This window comes from Myodes glareolus, chromosome 26, assembly GCF_982192425.1.
Source record: "Myodes glareolus chromosome 26, mMyoGla1.1, whole genome shotgun sequence".
NCBI classification, from domain to species: domain Eukaryota; kingdom Metazoa; phylum Chordata; class Mammalia; order Rodentia; family Cricetidae; genus Myodes; species Myodes glareolus.
The window spans coordinates 14,983,492-14,996,444 of NC_142051.1; the positions used below are offsets into that span (position 1 = coordinate 14,983,492).

Sequence of the window (12,953 nt, forward strand, 5' to 3'; positions counted from 1 at the left end):
TAGCCATTGTGAATAATAGCCATTCATTTGAAAGTTAAATATTTGAAACAAAATAAGTCATTTTAGAAAGAGAAATTTTTATGATTTCTTTCCTACATGGAATCGAGATTTTAAAAAGAGGAAAAGGTCTATTTGAGATTAGTGAGGGGCTCATGTGAAGGGGGAGGGAACATAAAACACCTACACAAAATTGTCATAATGAAATCCATTTTTTTGCAATTAATGCTTGACAATGAATTTAAAGGTAAGAAAATGGAAATAGTTAAGAATTTGTATACTTGCAAACAGGCAATTTCACTTTCATTTTTTGAGATAGTGTCTCACTATGTAGTCCAGGCTAGCCTGGAACTGACTTATGGTATATACCAGACTGGTTTGATCTCGACAATTCTCCTGCCTCTGCCTCCCAAACACTTAGATTTGTGTGAGCAACTATGCCTAACAGCAGTTCCACTATTAGTTGTATTCTCAAGAGAAATACTTGCACAATATATTCCAGAATATATACATAAGCATGTTTTAGAAAAAAAATCAAAGGAATATTGTAGTGGACTGTTTGTTCCTGGCTGACCAGATTCCTGAAATAATCACTCAGAAACTGTATTAATTAAATCACTGATTGGCCTATTAGGGCTAGCTTCTTATTGGCTAGCTCTTACATATTAATTTAACCCATTTCTATTAAGCTGTGTATTGCCATGAGATTGTGGCTTACCGGGTAAAGTTCCAACATCTGTCTCCAGTGGGGCTACATGGCTTCTCCTAACTCCATCTTTCTTCTCCCAGCATTCAGTTTAGTTTTCCTCACCTAGCTCTACTCTTTCTTCCTATCACAGGCCAAGACAGTTTCTTTATTAACCAATGGTATTCAAACAGAGGGGAATCTCATATCAGTATATTTATAGGGGGATATATGTTCACATAATGGACTATTGCATGGTACTAAGATGTATAAATATTGGCTCTTTACAATGTGGTAACTTAATAACATAGATAGAATGAAAAGGTGACTGTCAGAAAACTACATATAGGCTAGTCCTTTTCTCATAAAGGTTAGCTGTAGGGGTGTGTGTGTGTGTGTGTGTGTGTGTAACTAAAGTTTTTAAACTACAAGGTAGTAATATGGTTCAGGAGAGTGGTCAGCTGTGGGCGTGGGAGAGCTGGTGAAGTAACAAATACCTGCACAAGTGTGTGTCAGTGTGTAGCCTCTGCCTGGGGCAGCAGGTTTATGGGTGCTCATTTGTCCTTAAAACATACACGGAAGAAGGAACAAAAGAGAAGCCCCACGGTCTGTTGGTGCCATGTGAGGAAGCAAAGCCTATGACTGGCCAGTCATGTGCGCATGCATTCCCTCACAAAACCATGAATATTGAGCAGGACTGTTGAATTCGTTTTCCATTTTTGCTTTCAGTTGACTTGTGTGAAGCTGAACTTGCTACAGGAAATGAAAAGGCAAGTAAATCACGCTCTGTGTGTGTAGTCTAGAAGGGCTTCCACACGTGGTCTGCACCTTTAAAAACAGAGCTTTGAAGGAGTAGACTGTGTGTACTGAGGAATGTAATTCTCCACCCTACACTTGAAAATATTGAACAAATTCCTTTTATTCTCACAAAGCTTTTGCAATAACCCAGTCTTTTTGGCCACTCATAGAAACGATTATATGGATATGCACCCTTTCTGAGGTTAAAGACACTAACTCTATCTTTTTGGTGGCTAAATGGATTTACTTGGTGAAGGTGAAGATAGGGATTGTGTACAGGACACAGAAGAGATAAGGCTGGGCATTTATTGCACATTTATGTAATTATATGTGTCACTAAGGACAAAGGTCCTTAAAACAAAGACCAGAGGCAAAACAGAAACAGTTCCTGAACTGAGAGAGATGGATTGGTCACTACTTCTCTCTCGGTGATTTTTTTTTTTTCTTTCCCTGTGTGGTCGCAAGCCCTTTCATCTTATAATCACGCTGGAGAACGTAGCCGTCTTTACAGGCTCAAGTTGATGGCTGAAGAGATGCTTCACGTCCATAAAAAGAATATGGAGATTTCCCGGAGTGTTCATGGGCTTTGAAGCCCTGAGGACAGTACCTATTTCCTGAGGTCTGACTGCTTTCGCTTGAAAAGGAAAGAGCAGCATGGACGTGCTAGATGAGAACGAGGCTTTGCGGCAGTTCTTTGAAGGTAAGAGTCCAGGCCGCCGCGGTTTCTGCTTCTGAGCTAAGTCTCTGCCCCACTCCCACGCTCTCTGCCCGCTCCCACTCTCTCTGCCCACTCCCACGCTCTCTGCCGGCTCTGCAGTTGGAAGGGTGCTATCAGGTAACTCCCGAGTGGAACGACGGGTTTTATTTGTTCCATTGATAGCCAAAGTCAGTGATATGGGCAATGGTTTTTTTAAACACAGGATTCCATCTTCCTTAGCTTGGTTAGTAAATGAGTCAAGTGAGTGCTTGCTTTATCACCCACCTGTGTCTTGTTGTTAGGACTCATTCCTTCTAATCCTTTGTGTTTTAAAAACGCCAGATTTGTCCTCTTTATAAAGTGACTTTATCGTGTAACAAAAAATTAAGATCTTAATTAAGATATATAATTTTGTATAATTCATTTCAAATCAGCCTAAAACAGCAAAGGAACCCCAATTCCTGCTCCCATCTTTCTGCTTATTCTTAACATTTGAAAAACATGTCGCTGGAAGATCATTTGCTTTTGCCATTGCGTTTCTCTTCTCCCTGGCGGGGATTGACCAACACCAGCATTGTTCCACAGGCTTTCACCCTGCCCAAAACCTAAGATGGCGGTGCAGTTGTTCATATTTCATCGGGAGGATAGTCTTAAAACAGTGGGTCATTTGAAGGAAAGATCTTGCCCTCCGCTGCACCTTTATGATGCATGGTCGGAAGAGTCAACATTAACCCGGCTCAGGCTTCCTCTGGAAGGGAAATGTGGTCGAGTTTTGACACGGTCCAGGGTGTTTCATAGAAGGTGCGCTGAGGGGATCTAGGGTGTACTCACTCAAGAGCAGGCAACAGCACACTCAAAGAAACAATATTATTATTATTATCATTATTTAGTTTAGTGAAGGGTGCGACAAATGAGAGATATTTAGAGGTTGGAACGCATTAAAACCTGAAAAAGGCTGAACGCTAATGAGTGGCAGTCACAGAAGGCATGGGAAGACTCTAGGTCACAGCCAAGAGGAACTGACACCATGAAGGAGTTGCCATGATTTGGGTTTTGCTGGAATGGCAAGAAAGTCAAGTTAAGCTGTGAGATTCGCTGTGTTCCTCTGGTCCTGCGTTCGGTCCCCCGGAGTCCTGCCTGCAGCGGTGGCCAGGCTCGACATCCTGCATCTGGGCTGGCCTGGCTTGTGCTCGATCCACCGATGCCGTTTCGCTGTAGTTTTCTGCGGTTATATCCTGTGGAACTGTCGTTTGAGCGGTAGGCAACGCACTTCAAGCCGCAGTTACTGCCGTACTTTTCTTTTAAAAGAGAAACCACTGACTGATTCTACAAGCGCGAAAGGTAGACTTTGCCTCCGACGACTGAGCGAACCAGGTCTCTGGTCTCTGCTTTTCCTGGAAGACCTTTAGAGTCACACGATCTGCCTGCTGTTCCAGTTTGACCTAGAGACCTCTATGGCGCTGTTTCCATAAATGTCTTCTGTAGTTATTGGAATACTTAGTCGCCATAATATATCATCATCACATCATCATCATCATCATCATCATCATCATCATCATCATCATCATATCATTATTACAGTTTCTTTTTTAGCCTCAAACTAAACGGTGCAGCCTCTCCTATGGGGAAAACGCCCATTCTCTATGCATGGAAGGTTTGCAAGTGTTCCTCCTTTGAGTGCAGAACAGGAGAGTTGGCAAACTTGGGGGAAATACAGAGGCACAAGCCCCCAAAATCACAGCTGACAATTTTTAAAATTCCTTCCACGGTTTAGCAAACATCAGGTACCTCTTTATGCCATGTCTCTCCCACCTCTTTTAGGTGGAGGCTAGCAGGGTGTGGAAACTTTTCCCTTAGGTTTTTGTGATTTTCTTTATCCAGAGCTTAAAGAATAAAAACGTTTAGAACAAGGAGAGCAAGACCAGAGAGGGAGCTGTAATCAGGAGGGCTGCCGTTGCAGCCATACTCCTGTTGATCACTCATTTGGAAGCAAATGCAATCTTGCATTTAATTTCATTGGTTATAAGTGACACAGGACTTAGACACAATTAGTCACTGAATATGTTTGGCATACCCACTTTTAAAGAGTGATTCACATCTTTTGGGGAGAAGGATTTTTAACCTGAAAAAAAAATCTCCCTTTTCTATTTAAATCACTATCAAAAATCATTCTATTGTAGTACTATTTAATATGTAAATTGTAATATAAAGAAGATATATTTTAGTTTATGTGTATGCGTGAGTGCTTGCTTGCACAAATCTAAGCCTGGTGCTTGTAGAAGTCAGAAGAGAGTACTGAATTTTCTAGAACTAGAGTTACTGGTGGTTGTGACCCACTCAAGGTGGGTGCATAGAACTGAACCCAAGTCCTCTGCAAGATCAGCAAGTGCCCTTAATCATCGTGTGTGTGTATGTGCATTTTGTTTTTTTTTTATTTACTCAGGTGTGTGTGTGGTTTTTTTTATTTACTCAGGGTCTGGAAAAAAATCAATATAACTTTTGACAAATGGTTACACATTTGAAAGCAAACTTTCTCTTTTCCTTGAAGTTTTTATTCCAAATAAGACATTTTACCTTCTAAGGATTTTGGTATTAAAGAATTTAAGCTGACAATATAATCTTGAATTACATGACTTTGCTAGTCATAGTTTATACTGCGGCTGGTATTTGTGTAAAGTGGGTTACTGAGATCCAGCCCCCCTGTAGACATCTGTGGGAGTGACTTCTAGGACTCCAGACTGTGCAAGGGCAGGGACTATCAGAAACAGCTTGTCTGAAAAGCTGTAATCAACATAGCTTTGAACATTTCCAGGCAGCCATTATCACAAGCAGGCAGGGAAGACACAGGAAAGACAGAAATAGCTGCTATACCAGTGGTTCTCAACCTGCAGGTCATGACCCCTGCCTAGGACCATGGGAAAACATTTACATATTTACATTGCAATTCACAACAGTAGCAAAACTGCAGTTATGAAGTAGCAATGAAAATAATTTTACGGTCTCCGTAAAATGAGGAGCGGAATTAAAGGGTCACACCATTAGGAAGCTTGAGAACCACTGTGCTATACACAAACTGTTTGAGAATACCACGGCAATGCAAGGTTCAGGAAAATGCAAAATGCTATGGAGCAGGAAAACAATGACCCATTTTTTTTTTAACCTAGATTAATCTTGAAAGGCTTCAAGGGAGGCGAGTTAGATCTGTTGAGTAGAGGAGAGAGAAAACTTGAAACATGCTTGCCCTATATAGCATACGGCAGTCACCCCGTAATACATGTAAGGAATGAGTGGAAGAACGGTGTGAACCCCATTCCTGTCAACCAACAGCTGTTGAATTACAGCTCTGTTTGAGGCGATCAGCAAGTTCAAATGCAGGGAAAGAAGGAAAAATTGCCCAGCGGCAGAATGGTCCACTGACTGGAGTAGAGGAAGTAGACACAGGGAATTGCTATTTGGTGGAAAGACTTAGATGCCCTTAATTTCAGAGATACAATGATAATTGTCTCGAGTGGTCCTTGTGTATTATTTCTCCTTTGGCTGATGTTTCTGGCAGAAGCCCGGAACAGCTGAGTGTAATGTACAGGGCAGACGTGGCTCACTGCTGGAGCTGGTTCTGGGCAAGGCTTTCCTGTGGGCGAAGAATACCATCCACGATCTCTTAATTGTCTTTTTCTCACACTGAGATACCCGCTCTGTCCCTGTCTCAAGCAATCAGTACCCTTCTGCTTGCTTCCTTCTACCCCGGCAGAATCGCGGCTCTCACAGAAGAAGCAAACCGCAAATGGCCTAAGACCTTCTCCCTCCTCTGTAAGCTCATGAGTTCCAAGTGCTTTCATGGAACACTGATGCTGTTTTGATCCAGAGGATCAGAAAGGTTACTCTTCATTGATGGGAGACTTGGTAAAGCTCTGAAGCTAGAATTCTAGACACGGTGTTGCCTCTGGTCTGAAGTTCCTCTGAAGAGACTGAACTTATTTATCTGCAACACAGCTTTTACTTCTGTGTGGAGACAGCCTGGACCTTCCAGGAGACGGAACAAGATTAAGTCAAGGACAGAAAGAACCAGCCATATCACGCGAGTGATTGAAGGTCCTTAAGGAAGATATTTAACTTCGATCTTAAGCGCAAGCTTCTATTTGATGTGCGCGGTTGGTTAGAAGCCATGTCAATGGCATGAGCCATGCAGGACAGACCTAGTGATGGGCAATTTCGAATTTAAAATGTAGCACAAGGGGATCAGCCCTGACTTCGGCCACCTGCACACCCATTACGTTTGAAACCTATTAGACTTGCCAGCATCTTCCTTCAGATAAATCCCCCAAGAGAAGGATTTCATCGTCTGCCTCAGTGCCAGTGGTGTCATTTTTCCGGCTTTGAGTTAAGCCTGGGTATCTGGCTGACTTGGCTGTGGCTTGGGTTATTCAACACACAGGTGCTGACGTAGAGATGACCTTAAAAGGTAAGAGGTCATCTCAACCATCGCGCCATTCAGTGCTAACACCTGCCCAGTTTTCCATTGCTGTGGTGTGTTTTTTTGTTTGGGTTTGAGTTTTGGTTTTGTGAAATGATGGTTTGTTATGTGGCCCAGGCTGGCGTCAAACTAAAAATACTCCTGCCTCAGCTCTCTAGGTGGTGGGATTTCAGGTATGCTTCACCAACTCCAGCTTTTTGTATGTTTGAAACAAACAAAGTACAGAGGGTTATATGACTTTACTCTTTAGCATTTAACCTTCTCATGAAACCCAGAGTGAATAACCCAGTGCTTATCATGGGTTATTCTTGCTAATCTGCAGCAGAGGTCCACAAGCTATGACCTAGAGTCCACACCTGACTGGAAGCCTGTGGAAGCCAATAAAGTTTAGCAGAACACACCTAATCACACCCATGTTGCCTACACCATGTGGCACACACCATGTTGCTTTGATGCTCTGACGGCAGAATTGAGTGCTTTCACCAGAGACCATATGGGCTGTAAAACCTAAAATATTTGCCATCTGGCTCTGTACAGAAAATGTTTGACAACCCCTAGTCAGCATCCTAATTACCAATAATAGTTGTTATTTATTGAACATTTATGTTCTGAGTATGGGATGATAATTAAGACCGTGGACTTTGAGTCAGTCATCCTGGGTGTGAATTGTGGTTTTGCAATGTGCTGTTTCTAGGACGAGTAAACCTCTCAGTCCTTATGTTTCCCAATCTGTAAATCAGAAGTAATCATATCATCTCCATTTGTGGTTTGCAATATTATGCCAGTGCAGAGAGGTCAGTAGTTTTTGCTATGCTTATTTTTAGGGTTTTTTTTTTAAGTTACAGAGGTTCCAGACATGTTTTCTTCTCTCCTTTCACAAGGGAGACTATTTAATAGGGGTGAGACTATTTAAGACTGAAGTTAAATAGTTAGGTTAACTCTTGTTTAAGTTCATCCAGGTAGCGAGTGGCTGCAAGGTCACTGCTGAGGCTTCGGCTATGGGCTACACTAATATCTTGACAGGGTCATGAGAAAATGTAGCTCCACTGAGATGAGAACAGGTAGAGGAAAGAATAGCTAGAGGTGAGAACAGCTGGAGGTGAAAACAGTTGGAGGTGAGAATGGCTGGAGGTGAGAACAGTTGGTGAGAACAGCTGGGGGTGAGGACAGCTGGAGGTGAGAATGGCTGGAGGTGAGAACAGTTAGTGGTGAGAACAGCTGGGGGTAAGAACAGCTGGGGGTGAGAACAGCTGGAAGTGAGAACAGTTAGTGGTGAGAACAGCTGGGGGTGAGAACAGCTGGAGGTGAGAACAGCTGGGAGTGAGAACAGCTAAGGGTGAGAATAGCTAGGGGTGAGAACAGCTAGGGGTGAGAACAGCTGGGGGTGAGAACAGCTGGGGGTGAGAACAGCTGGAGGTGAGAACAGCTGGGGGTGAGAACAGCTAGGGGTGAGAACATCTAGGGGTGAGAACAGCTGGGGGTGAGAACACCTAGGGTTGAGAACAGCTCGAGATGAGATCAGCTGAAGGTGAGAACAGCTAGGGGTGAGAACAGCTGGGGGTGAGAACAGCTAGGGGTGAGAACAGCTGGAGGTGAGAACAGCTAGGGGTGAGAACAGCTAGGGGTGAGAACAGCTAGGGGTGAGAACAGCTGGGGGTGAGAACAGCTGGGGGTGAGAACAGCTGGGGGTGAGAACAGCTGGAGGTGAGAACAGCTGGAGGTGAGAACAGCTAGGGGTGAGAACAGCTGAGGGTGAGAACAGCTGGAGGTGAGAACAGCTGGAGGTGAGAACAGTTGGGGGTGAGAACACCTAGGGGTGAGAACAGCTAGGGCTGAATTACTTTAGGCTCCAAGTGGGATATTGAAACCATCAGCAACTATGGCACTGGAGAGAAGAAGAGAGAAAGCGGAGACTCTCCAAAGAAAAGAAAAAATGAGCCAGAATTTGGTTGATGCCACTAACAGAAGGTAGGCTAGTTGTTTGCCATGTGACATATGACCTGCAGCCAGGCATAGTAGAGAATTCTGGAAAGAAATGAAAAACAAGAAAAGGGCTTCTCTCACTTGCAGGCCTGAGGCACACGTGCGTGAGGAAACCACCTTTGTTTGAGATGACCCATAGTTCTACTGTCTCTTACTATGCATGGAGGCTTGTTCTAGGTCCTAGCCTTCATAAAATGTGTTGAAAAATACTCCAAGTCCCCAGTTATTTACCTTGGATGCTTCTCCATAAAGCTGAATTGTTGGCACATCAATATTTTTAGGTTACCTGCTATAAAGTTTGGGTGTGGGGGAAGATTGTTTTACTCTAAATCAGTGGTTCTCAAAGGGGGTAGCAACCCCTTAGACAAACCTTTATCTCCAAGAATATTTACATTACGATTCATAACAGTAACAATATTACAATTATGAAGTAGCAATGAAAATATTTCCATAGCTGGGGTCACCACAACATGAGGAACCGAATTAAAAGGTTGCAACGTTAGGAAGGGTGAGAACCCCTGCTCTAAAGCCATCTGCTGACCTGCATCCTTCCAGTTGCCCCATGGTGAGTTGCATTTTTCGATCTAGAAAAGGTTACTCCAAGTCCAGAGTCTGGGATATAATTCCATGGGGGGTGGGGGGGTGGGTGGAAATGTGTATTTGTGAATGGTCATATTTACAAGAAAGCTCCCAGTTCAAAAGCCCAGATGTAGAAGGGATAAGGTGCCACTGAGACTGTCCGGGATTCCAGTTCAGAGGTTTAGTTCATTTTCGTTATGGTGGGAAGCAAGGCAGCATGCATGCAGACATGGTGCTGGAGCTGAGAGTCCTTACATCTTGATCCAAAGACAACAGAAAATGATCTGTCTCTCTAGGCATGGTGTGAGCATGTCTGAGACCTAAAAAGCCTGTCTCTACAGCGGCACACTTCCTTCAACAAAGCCACACCTCCTAATACAGCCACTTTCTGTGGGGGCCATTTTCTTTCAAAGTACCACTATCTATCTACTTGTCTGTCTGTCTGTCTGTCTATCTATCTATCTATCTATCTATCTATCTATCTATCTATCTATCTATCTAACTAACTATGTACCTACCTAACATCTATCTGCCTATGTATCTATCTATCTATCTATCTATCTATCTATCTATCTATCTATCCGTCCATCTATTTATTTATATGTGGCAGCATGCCACAGCATGCTTGTAGAGATTGAAGAACTTGGCCGGTCAATTCTCTCCCCCACAACGTGGGTCATAGGGATAGAAAGAATACAGGTCGTTAGGCCTGGTGGCAAGTGATGAGCTATCTAGATTTCTTCTTTCAATGCTGTTTCTACTTCCAAACATCCACCTGCCTCTCCCGTTTCATCACTAGTCTCTCATAAACACCCACTGCCTTCACTTTTCATCTCCCCTTCAATTTTGGCACACTGTGATCTGGCTTCTGTACCCATTTATTCTGGAACGCCTTCCCATTGCTAGAGTCCATTGGACGTCTTTAGCCCGGTCCTCTGAGAGTTGCCTGGCCTTGCCACAGTCACCTTCTGTTTACTCATGCACACTCTCCTAGGTACATCCATGGTATCCTTGCCTCTAGCTCTCATCCAGCTTGTTCCTCTCACTCCCTTGAAGTCACCCAGCCTCCTCCATGTCTGCTCCAGATGCCTGCTTTCGAAGCACAACTATTTGAGTGTCACAAGCTGACCCAGGGGTTCCCACTTCTTAGCACAGCCAAGCCACTGATAAGCTCCAGGCCTGTGCTGACAGCTCCTGAATGCTCCCGTGCAAGCTGGACATCCCTGCTCCTCATCCAGACTGCGCTGGCTCCTGTGTACTCTTCACTTCCCCCAAACTTTTGCTGCTCTCTGTGTGTGATAACACAGCACTGGAGACTGGGAAACTTGTGAAAGATGTGCATTCATGTATCACGATTCTGGAGGCTTGACAGCCTAAAAGATTAGGACCTGGCATCTCTTGTCTGGTGAGGGTGCTCTTGTGTCCTCATGTGGCAGAAAGGCAGAAGGGCAAGAGAGCAAGCTGAATGGATTCTGCAGGAGGTTTGTCTATCTAGAGTGTTGATACCTGGGCTGATATCAATATCTTAGCAGTTAAGAAGCCTGCATGCTTTTCTAGAGGACTGGGCTCGATTCGCAGTATTCACACGGTGGCTCACAGTCATCTGTCACTACAGTTCCATTGAGTACGATGTCCTCTTCTGCCCTCCATGGACACCAGGCACACTAGTGGTGCACAGACATACATGCAGCCAAAACACCCATAATAAGCCAAAACATACACTACTAATAAAAAGGAGTCTTAATCTCATCCTGAAGGATAAAGCCCTCCTGACCTCCTCACGTCTTAAAGGCCCACTTCTAAGGGCTATCACATGGCAACACTTCTGAGGGCTATCACATGGCAACACTTCTGAAGACTATCACACATCAACAATTGAATGTTGGAGGGACTCACATTCAAATTAGCACCTCTCAAACTAGAAGCAGGGTTGTAACTCTTAATGACTCTTCCTAATTATCTATTCATTTGGGTTGCTTCTACCTCAGAAATATATTTTAGCTGTAGCTCAACTTCCTTCTGTTTGGAAGTCTCTCTCCTTCTCTCTGTCTGAGTCTCACTAGGTAGGCCAGGCTGGCCTCAGACTTAAGCTTCTGCCTCAGCCTCTTGAGTGTTGGGGTCCCTGGGGCTCACATGCTCAGCCGGAGATTTTATCTTTACAATTTTTATTGTATTGTGTGAGACCCACAGCTCATATGTGGAAGTCAGGACGGCTTTCAGGAGTTGGTTCTTTCCCTACATGATGGGTTCTAGTTCCTTAAAAGTCATTCTCTGGGGCAGGTAGGTAATGGAGGCAGTACGGTATTCATGGTAGAAAACATGGTGGAGGTGCTACCTGGGGTGGAGGGGGCTGGAAGCCAAAGCCCACGGCTAAGAGGTCCAAACAAACTCAAACAGGATTATAAGGAGGCCTGAGAATCAGGATCAGCACTGAAAGTCACTGGGAGATGTCAATCATCAGATGGAGAGGAAGCAATCGCCCTGAGTAAGAGAGAGCTGACATTAGAAAACACTGTCAGGCCCTAGGGGGACTCTGAGCACCGTGGCTTTCCCATCTGAAGCTGCAGCAGGCCATTCCCCTCCGCTCTGGAACTGGATGTCTTTAGATAGTCACATGTATTGACTTTGAGCTCCATGTTTCCGTTTGCACGCGGTGGTGAGGTGCATCAGTCAGAGCACAGGCATGTTTCTGGATTGTTCTGGGTTCAGATATTGCTTTTGCACTGACGTGCTGCTGACAGATGAGTCACCTCCCTCCTCTACGAAGGGCTTGCACGATGCATTGTGAGAGGGGCCCAGAAACGAGTAAGACCAAATATGTACAAATAATGTCCTACTGTTTTCTGTCTGCTTGACACAGCCCAGAGTTCCCTGAGGGAGTCCCAGTTGAGAAATTGCCTCCATCATATTGGTCTGCGGCCTTGGCTGTGGGGACATTTTCTTAATTACCGATAGATGAGTATTATATAACTACGCTTTTTTTGTCAACTTGACACAAACCTGGGCATACTTGGGAGAAGCAGGTTGACCTGTGGGCATTTTCTTCATCACTAATTGATGCAGGAGGGTGCTGGGTGATGCCATGCATGGGCAGGCAGGCCCAGGCTGTGGAAGAAAGGAGGCAGAGCAGACCAGGTGGAGCCGATGGCCTCCGTGGTTTCTCTCTCGGCTTCTGTTTGTGTTCCTGCCCTGATCTCCCTCGGTGGTGGACTGCTACCTGAGTGTAAACCAAGAAACCTTTGCCTCCACAGTTGCTTTTGCTCGTGGCATTTATCACAGCAACAGAGAGCAGAGTAAGACATATGTCATCATGCCTGGCCTACAGTTATTATCCAATCAAGCAGTCTTATTAAGTTTAAGAAAAATTAGTCCTGTAGTTCCCTGAAGCAGGCTATGATCAGACACAAAAATCGCTGTCATTTAGAGCATGTTTGATTCTGTGGTACAATGTGCTGCTCTGGGAATCAAACCCAAGAGCTCACCCACGAGAGACAAATGGTCTCCCACGGACCAACATTTCCAGCCCTGTCTTAATTCCTACCGCATCCAGTGCAGTGAAGAGGTAACATTGCCGTCACCAGTTTCCAATCCAGGGAAGAGATTCAGGCAGGGTATTATGTGCTGTGTTGTTAGACATCAGAGCTTGGATTTGCACAGAAGTCTGTCTGACCCTTGAAGGCTTGATGCCTATAGCGATGGTTGTAGAACTCCTGGCTCCTGCTAAAGCATCCAGCTGCGCTTTT

The 12,953-nt window shown here is 44.5% G+C and overlaps 1 protein-coding gene across 1 annotated transcript in view; it reads left to right on the forward strand.

Moving 5' to 3' along the window:
- Positions 1-1,844: 1,844 nt before the first annotated feature.
- Myrfl (myelin regulatory factor like) overlaps positions 1,845-12,953 on the forward strand; it is a 120,343-nt gene continuing 109,234 nt past the window's right edge. The window contains exon 1 of the mRNA XM_087901975.1: positions 1,845-2,180. Coding sequence (XP_087758101.1) covers positions 2,135-2,180 — 46 coding nt within the window. The 5' untranslated portion in view covers positions 1,845-2,134. The remainder of the gene's footprint in view (positions 2,181-12,953) is intronic.